Raw genomic sequence first — 15,028 nt, forward strand, 5'->3', positions numbered from 1 at the left:
GCAAAGCTGCCTTTGGTCTGACCAGGATGTGCTGACCGCACTCTCACAGCTGTGCAAGATAAGACAGACCAACTGCCTAGATGGAAGGACTATCCTCCCTGATCCAGACATCACTTCCCATGCAGAAAAGCATTAACATCAATGAAGAGTTAAACTGAGTATAGTCAGGAAAAAAAAGGCAGAGTAATGCAGTTAGCTTTGTCTTATCATGCCAGTGTTGTAAAATCTACTCACAATGGACCTAATGAAACAGATGTATTCATCTAAACACATGTACTGAGACCTAGGTTAGCTCTGTTTTAGAGCCTCAGGGTCAGGTATAGAGCTATTTAAGTGCCTAAACATGTCAACAGCCATTTCTTGGTGTTTTCAAGAGTATTTAGGAAAGCTAGTTTCCTGTGTAACTCTGATGTGTTGCTTAGAAACTTGAAAATGCTTCAAATTTTGATTTAACTTAGTTACTTCACACATTTGCAAGTGGGAACTGTCTACTCTTTGAACCTTACAACTCATTTTGTACCTTCTTCAGTCCTCCTTGACTTCCAAGGTCTGAGGTCCAGCTTTGGGATCCGACTACAGCTCACAAAGTCATGAGGATATCTATTGGCCCGAAGGATATTTCTTGACACTTTAGAGATGTGGGTGTTGTCACATATTATTTGTGATAAGGATATTTTGGCCAGTGAACAGCGCTGCCGAGGAGTGAAAATCCCTTTATTCTCCCACCAAAACCTGCAGAAGAAAGAAAATGACACAATAGATGTTGTCCTCTAGGCTTTTCTACATTCAAGACTCTTGATATTTTATTTCCTGTTAAGCATCCAACACAAACAACACATTTCTGTTACCAAGAATAAAATTAAATTTATATTATTCAAGTCAAGACCTACCACACTAAAATGAGACCTATCATTCTTCTTCTTCTTCTTCTTCTTCTTCTTCTTCTTCTTCTTCTTCTTCTTCTTCTTCTTCTTCTTATTTTTTTTTTAATGGATTCCTATAGCTTGCAATGTCAATACCATTCCCAGACGTGCAACAGAAGCCATGTGTACCTTTAATTTCCCAGTGCCAGATTATGAGTTCATAGTAAGTCTTTCTAGGCCTGTACCTGGCACAGAAGTTTCCCAGAAACACAGGTCATGAGCCCTCAGGAAATACTGCTAAACCATACAAGGACTCTGCTTCACAAAGGACTGGGAAACATCACCTAAAATGGGACACATAGCTTGCTGCTGCAACTGATGCTCCGAGCAAATCTACAGAGGAGGAGGAGGACGAAAGCACCGTCCTATGACGAAAGCACAGCAATGCCTAAATGATTTTGACTGACAAGTAATCCCTTACCACCATCTCCTTGTGCAAGCTAAGCCCAAACACTGCTGCATGTTGGGCCACAGGAGTGGATCATAGCTAGAGAGGCTATGAATTTCCAGGGGCTCCTTGGAGTGATAATAGTACTGGTTACACCTCTTATTGATCTTGTTTTGGATCCTACTTTTTTCCAGACAACAGTTGGAGGTGAAGTACACTAGAGCAGTGCAAAGTTATGCATTGCAACTTCAGGAGATGGAAAAGTAGACTTGCGTGTGTTTTTGACAGATTCTAGCACAGCAGCCCAGAGGGAGCAATCTCCCTCTCCCAGCAGAGAGTGGCCAGGGACACTGTCAATGCCCCGTGGAAGCAGTGTGGGCTGAGCTGAAACTTAGCCAAGAGAGAGCATTAAATCTCCTTTACTCCCTACAGACCTCAAAGTGTGTTAGCCCTTTAGCAAGATCCTTTGGCCTGCAAACTCTGGACTTATACACAGTCCTGAAGTTTAGTCCATAAGCACTTTCCAGTCTGTATAGTTTAGCGACTGATTAAAAACAGACAACCTACCAGCCTCACTCTCACTGAGAAAAATCAGCTAACATGCATTCACACTTAGCTTGTGTCTGACTGAACCAAATCTCCATTTAGTGGAACCTACACCATCTTTACTCTTTAGGTGAATTAGGTACATTTTTAAAACTACTCAAGGCACTAGCCACCACATCAACAGATACTGAGCATCTAACAGGACTATCAGTGCAAGCTACTTAGGCTGATAAAACCTGTCAGCTTGTTTCTAGCTGGTGGAGTCAAACCGTCTAATGGCTGGTGATTCTATCTTTTGAGCTGTCCCTTTGGTATGTCTGTTCCTCCTCTGTCCCTCTGTTCTGTTAGAGTGTTACTTACACATTTCCATTTCCTCAAGTGAGCTGGTGTTTGAACATACAATAATGTGGTCCTCCTTGCAATAACTTATCTGAACACAGGCAAAGAGCTCAAACATTTGCATTGTACACCATCAGTGTGGAGAAAGGCAATCCAATTTGCACAGGTAATGACAGTCAGCTGAACAGGCTGAAAGAGAAAATGCTTGTCTGGGAAGGGATCTCAGCCTAGGGTCCCAACCATGGAAGACCTAGACTGGAAATAAGAACATTGCCAGAAAATGAAAAGAATATCTGGAAGAGTAACAAAAAACAACTCAAATCAGTTTCAAACTGTGCATAAACAAATCTGCATAACCCCAGTCTCTCTCTGTCCTCTGGAGACTGCGTACCTGGCTCTTCTCTTACCTGTCTCCATCACGTAGGTTCCTGAACTGTGTGCCAATGATACAAGCCATGAGAGGACCAACTCTTCCTCCATTTACAAAGGGCTCTGCAAGTGACCCAATCCAAATGTCAATATTCTTTGGTGTCCCATACAGCTGTATGAATTTTCTTGCCAGACTACGATTCTTCAACACTTGAGCAAGTGTCCTCAAATCACGAGGGTTTGAGAGCCCACAGAATTGTCTCCAGGAGCTATAACCTGCAAGAAAATCAGGTATTAGAGCAGAGAGCAGTCAATAACTCACTCCTCCTTCCTGGGAAGGACACTTTTCCTCTCTTTCCCAGATCCAGGGCACAAGTAGATTCTCAGTATGTTTAAAATCTCTTTCCAATTTTGTCCATATTTCTGTTAATACATTGCATTTCCACACCTCCAGAGTCAGTTTTTCTTGCCTGGCATTTTGGTGGCCATTGCTTTGCAAGAAGGAGTCACTCTATCACTTCCCATTGCTGTTTTGCTTTTCCACTCAGTGCCAATGCAGATGCCTGCACAAAAACTCTAGTGTCATGGCATACCTGAAACAACCTCCTAGCAATGTGATACAGGAACTTCAGGAGAACCATAGCCTGCTGAAGCTGCAGCACAAAGCCAGAGGAGAGACCCTAGGACATTCCAAATAGCAAAGGAGACTTGTGTTCATGCATTTGATCCACATCTTGAGTGTGCTGTGACTGCTCCTAACTCTGTTCTCTGGGTGCCAAGATGAAGACCAGGACATGCCCAGTTGCTACCTGATCTTCACTGCAAACCAAGAACCTAGGGATCTGGGAGCTCAGTCAGAAGACAACAGGACAGAGGTCCTCGCAAAACTTATGAGGTTACTGTATTTGGGCAAGGTGTTGATACTACCACATTCTGTAAAATATAATAGTGGGCAAATACTTCTCCAGATTTGGATTCATTTGCATTTCTATTTAGCTACAGGGACAAGCCATTCCACCTTACAAACGAGCTCTATATGACCTGAGTAACTACAGGTGAGAGAGGGACATTGTACTTTGCCAGGAAGACTGATTTTTGTGTACAGCAAATAAATGAAAATTTGCTGGAACAGAACAGGGGTGCAAGTCTACATCTCGCTGGACAGGCCACTTACTCAGCAAAGGGCATTCTACGAATCAGTTATCTCTCTGTATTTTATCAAATGACTGCTTAGGTAGAGGAAAAGTCTATGGAGCCTTAATGCATCCTTCTTCCTGCTGGGTCAATGAACTGCTAGATGCAGAGAAGAGATGATGCTGCAGCATACATCTCTGCTGTAAGCAGAATGTTTAAAAATTGGATGTAATTCAGAGAAAAAGATGCAGCATATGATGCCTGGATGACAACCTTAACAAACAGTTCAATGAGACCAACTATTTACTTTATTAGAAAAAGAATTAGGAAGTTTTTTTCATCTTGCTGTATCTTCCTGGACAAGTCTGACGTAAAGAAATACAGCAGTACTCAGAGGTAGGCTGAAACTCAAAAGCTAGAATCTGATTCACACTAAATATACTTATTAATTCTACCACGGTAACTCAACAGCTGAAGATAGGAACTCCATATCTTGGTTCCAATTGTGTTTTATTTCCAACTGTAGCATGAAAAATCAAATTCTAGGAAAGGCAGAGCAATCCTATGGCTTGATCATGCATTTGAATGTATTGCAAACATCTGTCCAGGCTTAAAACCCGTGAATCTAGCATTATTTTCATCACAGTTTCAAAGTAAGCCGTATTACCGCTCCCAGCATGTTACTGACGGCATCTTTCATCAGCTTTCATTCAGCCTGATAGCGCTGTTACGCAATGGCACACCCAAAATCCAATTGTAAATAAGTATCATTAATCTATTTCTCAAGACAATCTTGCAATGTCATTACACCATTTTTGCATCTTGCACAGCCTTGTGAGTAGTTTTGACATGTTCTTTTCTGGGAGAGAATCTTTGTGGAGAAAATAGGATGAGATTCACACATCACGATCTGCTCTTCCAAACTTGTGTGGCTGGACTAGATTTGTACGCATATACATTCTTGGAGAGAGGCCACAGTGCACTTCTGGCCTCAGTTCCACTAATGATACCTGGTTTTACTATTTAAATAACAGTGTGTGTTATCTCTCTCAAGAGAGGCATGGCACTACGGGAGAGAGTGCAGCGTAGGGCTACAAAGATGATCAGAGGACTAGGGCATCTCTTTTATGAGGAATGGCTGCGAGAGCTGGGCCAGTTTAGTCTGGGGAAGAGAAGACTGAGGGGGATCTTATCAATGTGTATAAGTACCTGAAGGAGGGTGTCAAGGGGATGAGGCCAGACTCTTTCAGTGGTGCCATACGACAGGACTAGAGGCAACGGGCACAAACTGAAACATAGGAAGTTCTACCTGAATATGAGGAAAAACTTCTTTACTGTGAGAGTGACAGAGCCCTTGGGGCCTACAAACCCCAAGAGGTTGTGGAGTCTCCCTCTCTGGAGACACTCAAAACCTGCCTGGATATGATCTTATCTAACGTGCTCTAAGTGACCCTACTTGAGCGGGGCAGGGGTGGGAGGGTGGGTGTTGGACTAGATGATCTCCAGAAGTCCCTTCCAACCTCAACCATTCTGTGATTCTATGATTCTGCAAGTCAGTTACTGAACACTTGACTTCTATCTGTGCAATGCAAAAGTTTCTTTTGATGGTGTGCCTCCAGGTAACTCCTGCAGTTCCAACCAGGCTCTAACTTCATTGTATAACTTCCTATTTATTTACCTATAGCAGTACAGAAAACATGGAAAAATTGAGAAAGACCTCTGAGGAATTTCAGCCAAGACAAATTATGTCAAAGCATGGGCATGTGAATGGAGGTTGGAGAGCTTTCTCTGTGTTCAGCTACAAGAGTGCCAGATTTTCATCCGTTTTTCTTTGGATACCCTGTTCCCGACTTACCTGGGAGGCCATGATCTCTGCAACGCTGCATGTTAAGTGCAGGTAAATCCAACCCAATCCTTTCGACCTGCTCAAACAGCCGATCCCGGAGCTCATCCACAACCATTTGTTGCTGTGTCATCAGCTTGGCCTGATTAGCCATCAGGCTCCGGAGAAGAGGGTCAATACCACCTGCAACAATTACACAGTAACTTTGAGCAGTGTAGGGTGGAAAGGGTATTGAAAGAGGCTCAGGCAAGCTGAATATTGCTTATATTTACTTAAAATCTTCTAGTAGGAACTGTTGCACCTTAACTGAGGCATCTTAGCTCCTGTGATTTCATTGTATGTCACATCACTAGTTCCCTTTCTGGAAAATGAGATAAGTGTGCTCCGTGAGATGCTGACTATAGTAAAGAAAATGCATCAAAGGAAGGAAGGAATTGGATAACCTAGGAAAAGGGACAAATACCACATATCAGAATGAATTTTCCTGCACTTAAAGCATTAAAAAGAAAATATCTTGAATAATATCTTGAAACAACACCAAGTAAGTTATCAAACTGTATACTTCACAATAAGGTCACATTTTGACTGCAGAGAACAGCTATGCTGTGGAAAGCTCTGGCTAATGGTGAAGTTCATTTATTGAAAATAGCTTTTAAGTTTGGCTGAAGCAAGAGCTCATCCAGGGAGGGCTGAAAGGGCTGAATGCACCCAGCAGTGCAAGGAGTACTTCACTTAAAGTGAAGACTTTACCTTCTTTCACAATTCTCCATACAGCAAAGAAGGCTTTACTGAGTTGGATTTTGGGGTGTGCAGGCTTGTAATATTTATTTAAGCGCTCCACAGATGGGGGAACTGAAGCATGCGCAAAACGAAAAGCCAGAGTGAAGACATTGGACACTCGAGGATCCACAGAATCATTGTAGCCTCGGTAGCAAGGTATCATTCTCTGGAAACTAGTTCCCAGTAGAAGAGGCAGGTAGTCCCTGTAGGTTATAATCTAGGAGGAAACACAGAAAGGATGAATCATTAATTACTTAAACATCAGTTTTCTTGGAAGTACAGTGATGAGAGAGTTCTCACTCATGTCTCAAACTAGAGGATTTGTCCTACTGAACTACTTCAAAATGATTTCTCTAGGAGATTTTGCTAGCACAAGATGGAGAGTGGAGAGAGTACCCAGAGTCAATTTATCTTTCACCTCATCAGATCTTAACCCAATCATTTTCATAGTCTAGTGAAGATCCCTTGTGACATTGCTGAGTGACATTTTTATTTCTTTAGCTCTATGGCATTGATTCAAAGCTGCTTCTTCACCTGGCCACTGTATCATGTCGCCAATAGCACAGCTCCAGGCACAGATATAGGCACTGCAACCCACTGCCTCGACTCCTGGCTCCTCCAGCCGTGTGTGGTGCAATCTCAGCATTCTCTGGCACTGATAAGGCCATGAAAATGTAAAGCAGAAAAAACTGTTGCAGCAACATCAGGCAATAGGAAGCATGGACACTGCTACTGCCTATCCCACACTCATCCTCTGTGTGTGCCCCAGGATCCTCTGCCCCATGGTGCTGAGGAATTGGCACTTAGATATCCCCAGGCATGCCCTTCATCTAGCTTTGCAGCTCGGTGGGTCAGAGAAAGATAAAAACTAGCAATGCCTCCCAAATCCTCCCAAATATTCCCTCACGGTAATATAGTTAGAGGTCACTCCCAGCAGCAAGGTAGAGCTGCAGTTCCTCCTTCCATCCTGTCCTGTATGCCTCAGATGACAGAAAAAAATCAGCACTATTGAAACAGATGTTATCACCACCCCAGGGCAGCTATATTAATGCTCTCACAGCAAAGGTTTCCAATCCTGGTCTTAGAATCTCTTGGGATATTGAGGGGACTGCTGAAGATAACTCAGAAAATTAAATCCATTGGCAGTAAGATGAAAATATCTTATTTGTCTAAAAATTGCAAGAAGATGGGAGCATTGCTCTAGATATAATGAGGAACTCGATACTTCTAGGGCAATTGTTCAACTCTCTCCACATTGGCTTATCCAACATTTTTAAGGCTTTTTCTGTACACATAGTGATGGAGCATAGTGAGATATATGGGGTATCTGTGAGATACTAATTCAGTAATACCATAATATTTAATTTTGACAGTTTTGAAAACTTAAACCTTATGATATTCCTGAAAGAGTTTTTTATTTGCTTGTTTTCTGTCAAACCAACTCGGAAGACAGGTTTTTAATTGCGTATGACTAAGGACTACCATTGGACACAGAATCACAGGACACTTGAGTTTGGAAGGGACCTCTGGAGATGATCTCGTCCAAGCCCTCTGCTCAGGCAGGGTCACCTAAAGCACATTTCCCAGGACTCTGTCCAGATGGCTTTGGAGTATCTCAAAGGATGGAGACTCCACAACTTTCCTGGGCAATCTGTTCCAGTGCTCAGGCACCTTCACAGTAAAGACATTTTCTCCCATATAAGCTGGACTCTTCTGACACATCACACTTGAGCAACCTGATCTGGCTTTGAAAATCTGGATTAGGGATCTCCAGAGGTCCCTTTCTAGCAGAGAAAGCTTTCTATGACCCTAGGACCTCAATCAGAGGGGAATCTGTGATGCAGACGCAGTCCTGAAGGGGCTCTTTGACCAAAAGCAGTAAGGACAGAGGATTATCACAGCCTATTGTACCTGCCAGCACTTTAGAGGAAGAGACTCACAACCTGAAGATTTTTAAAACAATCACCAACTGTACTTTTAGCACATACGATACTGCTTAGAAAAGCTTTTCCTCTGATTTTTTTCTCTTTGTGTTCCTCAAACAAAAACCTGCAGCTTAAAACACATCAACAATTTGGAGACAGCAACATTAGACAGACATCAGAAATTCAAGTGGACCCTTCTGTGCTTATTTCAGGCATCTCTGGATGATTTTGCTTTTAACTGAAAGGGCAGGTAAAAGGCATTTGATCATGTGCACCTCAAAATACTGCAGTCTTCAGAAATTATCCACAAAGTCCATCATGTAAATTTTGTGAGATTGCAAGACAAGGAGGAAGAGTCGGACAGACATTAGCACCTATGACATTGTGGCCAATACCTGGATCATGGCACCTACGATCTTCCGTGCCTCCTGGTAGATCTTCTCTCCATTCCAGTGGGGATTTAATCTCTTCAGCCCTCTAGCCAGGCGATTGTGCTCCCGCACAAAAAGTGTGTGCATGGACGTCAGCTCCAGCATCTCATTTGCTCGAGAGTCACCTAGAAGTATCAGAAGTAAGCATTGACCTGTGTGTGTCTGGCTGCTTTACACTAGGAGTAAGCAAATGTCACACTTGGGAACAATACACACAGAAAATTTAGACGTATCAATGTCTTCATCATGAAGCAGATGACACAGTAGTAGAAGGAAAATTGCATCTGAGGCCAGAGGTTTGAAGGGCTCTAGTGGAAAGCCTTATCCCTACCAAAGCAGTAAAAGCAGAAACTCCACCACTGTTATGTTCAGTCTTAGAAAGAGCTATGACCCAAATGGGAAGGTGTGTTAAAAAGGGAATAAAAAGGTGACTTAAAGCATTAAATACCAGTAGGCTTCCTCTAGGCCCCATATTAAAGACACAGTCTCATAGCTGAAAAGAGCAATGACAATAGCCAGAAGGAAATTGGGATGACTAAAGGAGAGAGAATGCATCCCTAAACTGACTGAAACTACAGCCAAAGCAAGCAGACAGGACCAAGTGCTCTGGTAAGTAAATGATGAGTCACATGCAGTGAGTCCAACCTTGGAGGAATAAATTACAAAGGGTACCATAAAGAAATATTGAATCTTTCTTCAAACATCTACAGTCAGAAACACGAGAGCAAGCAGGTGATGAGAGTGGGAAGAGGCACCTGGAGAAGATAATGCCATACTCAAAGCAAGGATTTGCTCCTGCTTCTGCTCCTCACAGCAGAACTTGTGAGGTTCCCATGTCAGTGTCTTTTTATGAACCACCAAAGACTCTGTCCAAAAGTATCTGTAAGAGACTACTGAATAACTGACAGAACAAGCACTGGAAAGTCGCCATGAGTGGAGAGTATCCTCCTAGGGCTTGAGTATGAAATCACTGAACCCTGCTAGCCAACTTGCGCACACAAAATTTCATCAATACTTAGGGACTGGAAAAGTTACAAATATGGCACTGAATTTTGAAAATGGTTTGCAAGGAGATGCAAAGTGCTGCAGAGTAAGCCTAAAATCTTCACTAGAAATTCGCTGATGGTTATGTAATCAGCAACATGACATAGAAACTGTTCAGGCAGCCCCTAGGCTGCAAAGTACTGGAGGCAGTGTGACTGTCCTGGGGAACATCCAACATGCCTGATTATTCTTCTGTTCCTCACTAGACATCCACCTTTGGCCACGATTCCTGCAGGATCCTCACTGAGGAAAGACTTACATAGAACTGGAGAAGCAATTGAAGACATGGATCAATGGACGGGAAAATAGATATAGCTGAGAGGTAGAAGGAAATATGAAACACCAAGAGCTTAAAATGAGGGAACTGGAGGATGGCATCAAACAGAGCTATCCTACCAGTCCCACTGCCAGTCTCTGATGGTATCTAAGGACTGAGAGGATGGTTCTTGGATTTCTATTTTCCTTGGTCCTTGATTTCTTTTCCCTTGGGGTACCAAGGGAATAGAAATCAGCTCCACAGCTGAGGAGATCTGTCATGCCTTCAAGCTTTCTCTGGTGCCATGAGCAGCCCAGTGCTGGTGCCATGAGCAACCCAATGTGGCCAGAGCCAGGAGGAGTTTAGCAAGAAGGTCCTGCTGACTCGGAAAAAAAAAAAAAAAAAAAAAAAAAAAAAGACCAAGGAGTAAGATGCTAATTCACAAGATGCATCAGAAACATTCTTTTTTTGGGGCCCCAAAGGCTTGTGGCAGCATGATGATCCCCACCAGCAGGCACCAGGGGGAAGAAAGCAATGATCAGAACTTTGAGAATCAGATGTTTTTGGCCTCCATGCACTGGGAAGATGAGAAGAGAGCAAACAGCAGCAGATGAGAAAGTGGTGGTGGCTGTGCAGTATTTTGACTGGCGTGGGGGGCATGTTTTCTAGAGGCTCTGTGCATGACAGAAGGCAAGAAGAGGTGGTCAAGAGGATGCCAGAAAACTGACAGAGGATAAAGGATTCCTGGGAGGCTGAGCTGATAAACAGAGTCGGAGGCCATTTCAGTGTGTTAAAGGCCTGTGCTTGTGTCCAGCTGGAGTGTAAAATTAGTGCAACCTCAGCCCTCTTGGTGAGGGGGGCACATATTAAAAGGCCACCTTAGTCTGCAGCTTGTGTCATTCTTGGTCTAGCTAGGACCTGAGATCCTCTCACAGTACAGTAGAAACAGCAACATACAACAGCACAGGCAAATGCTTTGCAGCAGTGACCCAACCCAGCACGAGCACACCCATACCTGTCCCGAAGGGAGAGACAGATGCCAAATGACAAGCCCAAACAGCCAGTACTTTTGGACTAGTCTGCTATTGCTGCATTTGCTCAGCTCCATCCATGAACCTTATCTGATACTGGTTCCCAGTGCCCTTTGCCAGCACCATGTGCTTACCAGGTCCTACTCAAGGGCTTCTGAGTGCAGCTGGGATATTTTCACTGCACGGACATGGTCACAAAGAAGACTCTCTCATACCTGGAGCTTGCCTAGAGCAACCTATTTAAGTCTTTCATGATGTTTTGCTATGCCCCATTTTCTACCTAAGTAAGAAAAACAAGCAATCAAAAAAATAAAATAAAGCTAGTGGAGTTGTGCACTCTAGATTTCAGTGTTAGGGAGCTTCTGGATGCTATCTCCCAACTTACCGGCAATAAAGCATGGGATTTTATTTCTCCCACTGACAATAAGACAGGGGTCCTTCTGTGCATTGCCAAAGGGCATAAAAGCCATCCCTCTATCAGTGAAATTTTTATTAACTGCCATCAAGCCCAGCTGGTTGGTCTGGTCCCTCAATCTGTTGGCCAAAGGTGCTTCACTGCCATACACCATACTAGCATCAAGAAAGGATGTGAGCGCATTGATCTGATCTCGAATTGCTTTGCCTCTGTCACAAGCAGGAGCTGAGCGGAAGAATGGAATGCAGTCTTCTGTGTTTTTAATTCGTGGGTCATTGCGTGGGATCTGCATAAAGATAAAAGGATAATTCATCACCATTTCAGGGATGCATAAACTCTGCACTGATACTTCAGCGATAAGAAAAGCCAAGCAGGAACCATTTCAGAGATATWTCCCATGGTAGGTAGCGTAGAGATCAGTCATAAATCCCAGACATGAAGGGTAACATTCACATCAGAGATGCTATTTTGGAAACCCAAGTCCTAAATATTCATGAAAGCCTGAAGATGCTTACATTTCCATAAAGAAAGTCCTATAACTACTTTTTCCTCTAGATATGTACATATCTGAATCTTGCAAGCCAAAGTACTCCTTTCCCACACYGGAGTTTAGTGTCCATATCTACATTGCAGACAGCTGTCTGCAAATTTTAACTCTGGTTATATTCTTAAGTACACATTTGGCACTCAGGGGATGTCCTATCCCTTCACAATTTTCTTTGGAAGAAAATACAGTTTCATGAGGGGACAAGAGTTTCAATACATGTTCAAAAGTCTTTGACAGGAGAGCAGGGCTGCAGGATGGACCATGCCTCTGCCCTGCAGTGTAGACAGGACCCAAAGTCCACAGCATAGTGTTTCCCCAAGTATCTACCCGATGGATATGTTTTCTGAGCCCACCCAGACATGGGTAGAAGGGAATCTGGTACCTACTTTCCCCCAGCACATTGGCTCACAAATAAATGATCAAGATTCAGAGCAGATTTGGAGCACAGTTCTCCCATCGTTTGAGAGTACTGTAACTGCTGGATACTTTATGTTCCCTGGATTAGGGCTCAGTCTTTGCTGTTTGAGTAGGTCAACTGTGTATATTATTAAGCATTTATCAAAATTGAGACTGTAATGTGGGTGCCTCTGGCACACCCACTACCACCATCACACCATCCATGTTGCCATCGCACTACATCTCCAGGGAAAAACTGTATCTTTGAAGGAGAGGGGGCTAATGGCCGGAATTGRGGAAAGTACAGGCTGTGGCTGTGCCTGATATGCCAGGGAAGCCCCTGGGACCCAGCACCACCACCTCAGAGGCAGCAGTCTGACCCTGCCCTAGACTGCCCTGGGAGGCTGTCCTGTGGCCAGGGATACAGCAGGGAGCTGCGTGCATAGGCTCAAGCTCTCCTGTGGTATGCAAGGACTACCTCAGCCAGCATTATCCACTGCCAGCTCATATCCATATCCCATTGCAGACAAAAGAGCCACAGCTGGAGAGCTGCTAAATTGGAGACTGCCATCTAAGAGACTTGACTTGGAGAAAAGGTTTCTTGTAAAGGGGCAGTTGAATCTAGTGGACAGAGACTTGGCCTATAAAAAACGTATCAGACTAGATGCTCACAATAATTTCTTCTCCTTTTTAAAATCTCACCTGTCTTAGATACAGGGAGAGTCACTAAAATCTTCCAGCTAGTGAATGGGTACCCTCCCCTCCTTCCCTGAAAGAAGCTGGCTGACTGTACCTTGATGGGAAAGCAGGGGGGTTGTTTGGCACAACTGGTCTCACAGTCCACCTTGCCCCTGAAGGAAACTCTAGCGGGCGTGTGGGGACTGAAAGACAGGTCATGGTCAATGAATTGACCCCACAGCATGAACATGAGTGATCTCTGCTGGTCCAGCTTGAGCTGCTCAGGGGGGAAACGAACAATCTCATTTGACACTTTTCGAACCTGCAAGRGATAAAGACAGAGCATGTATATTAGGAAATGACCATAAGAATGAGTGAGCATATCAGTTCTTGRGGTCATCAGCAAAAATTCTATCAACATGAATTCCTCTTAAGCAGAAAAAAACAAGCCTTTGTCCAAGTTGAAAGGCACGGCTGGATGCTCCTTTTGCTGAGCATTTTACTGTTCCTGGTGCCAACCAGATCTCTTAGCCTCTAGCATGAGCYAAGTATGAGCATTCATGGATGTATGGAAGCAGTTAAGAAGGAGCCACTACTGAATAGATCAGGAAATGGGCACAAAATAAGATTTTAAAATACTGTTTTGAAATAAAATAGCAATGCGAAAAAAAGGTCATTGGGAATTTCTGAAGATTTTCTCGGTAAATTCCTTCTACTAACTTACTTCTAGTAAGAACTCCTCTAGTTATAATGCTTCACAGAGCAAATGCCTTTTGGTAAGCTATACTCCTCTCATAGGCAGGATAGTCTCCCAAGTCACTTCTTTTCTCATTCATCTCTCTTCCATTACAATTCTTCCACCAGTTCTTTCTTCAGTTACCACTACAGAAGAAGTGGTCAAAATTCTGCTCAAGCCATAGTATTGTGCTACATAACAGGGTTTAAAATTGCAATGAAAACATGAGCAGAAGGCACCTGACATATTGAAAATCTCAATGCTCCTCATTACAGYTCTTATCACACTGAGCTCAACTGATCAGAAGCCACCTTATAGTGTCTCTTCCTTCAAGCAGTACAGAAGCTGTATGCTTACACCCATAGACCATGCACACCTATGAACTCCCACACAGAGTTTCTAGCTAGATATTCTTCAATTTGTGACAAGTGGAGTCGCTTGTTCTGTTTATCTGCTAGCATGTTGCTTTWCAGGGCAAAACCAAATCAAAAAAGATGAGTTAAGACAACATARGTTTGTTTAAGTGCACTTGATTTAAAAGAATGCATCATCTGTCTTTGTCCTCTGGTTCTGCAGTAATTAGATTATTTTTCCTTTGCTTCATCTGCAAGCATGGGAAGTTAGAAAATATTTCTATTAACTCACAGTGGAAATTCACATATGATCAAATGACACCTACAGATGGAGATTTAAGCTTCCTGCCCGCTGATCCCCACCATGCTATTTGGTGGAGTTACATCTGAGGCCTGTGTTATATCAAAGCACTGGCAATCTCTAAACACTGTTATTGCATTTTTGGATGAATATTAGAAATATTACCAATGGAAGAGAGAATCCAGAGAAACGCTTTCCTTCTGTCCACCCACGGGGGAGTGACACACCATCTTCATATTCTGCTGGCAGCCATCTGACAAGGGCTCTGTTTGAAGCTCCTAGTGATGGATTTCTCCTGTACAAGTGAAYGAAAGAACAGCAAACCATTAGTAGCATTCGGATTGTAGCAGTGCCAAGAGCTCATGAATTGTGACCCAGCAAGTTCCTCCATGCGATACTGTTACACTGCGCAGATGGACACCACATAGCATCTTCCTACGGGGTGATGGAGTTTTTCTTCACCTCATGCTTAAGTGAGTACAGGAGTGCCTTCGAGGCCTAATCCAGCCCAGTAAATACGTGAGCATGTCCTAATGCCTCATAGTCCCTCAAATGAAGCAGTGAAACTGGAGGGACATAAAAGCACAAGAGAG

At 43.4% G+C, this 15,028-nt stretch overlaps 1 protein-coding gene across 1 annotated transcript in view; it reads right to left on the bottom strand.

Moving 5' to 3' along the window:
* Positions 1 to 509: 509 nt before the first annotated feature.
* The window catches only part of MPO (myeloperoxidase), a 22,109-nt gene continuing 7,590 nt past the window's right edge, over positions 510 to 15,028 (bottom strand). The window contains exons 6-13 of the mRNA XM_085308403.1: positions 14,601 to 14,730; positions 13,161 to 13,367; positions 11,395 to 11,710; positions 8,643 to 8,803; positions 6,293 to 6,539; positions 5,555 to 5,725; positions 2,604 to 2,841; positions 510 to 732 (exon numbers count right to left, since the gene is read on the bottom strand). Coding sequence (XP_085164529.1) covers positions 510 to 732; positions 2,604 to 2,841; positions 5,555 to 5,725; positions 6,293 to 6,539; positions 8,643 to 8,803; positions 11,395 to 11,710; positions 13,161 to 13,367; positions 14,601 to 14,730 — 1,693 coding nt within the window. The remainder of the gene's footprint in view (positions 733 to 2,603; positions 2,842 to 5,554; positions 5,726 to 6,292; positions 6,540 to 8,642; positions 8,804 to 11,394; positions 11,711 to 13,160; positions 13,368 to 14,600; positions 14,731 to 15,028) is intronic.

Source organism: Rhea americana, unplaced genomic scaffold (genome assembly GCF_003343005.1).
Source record: "Rhea americana isolate MKP2758 unplaced genomic scaffold, rheAme1 scaffold_274, whole genome shotgun sequence".
Classification (NCBI taxonomy): Eukaryota; Metazoa; Chordata; class Aves; order Rheiformes; family Rheidae; genus Rhea; species Rhea americana.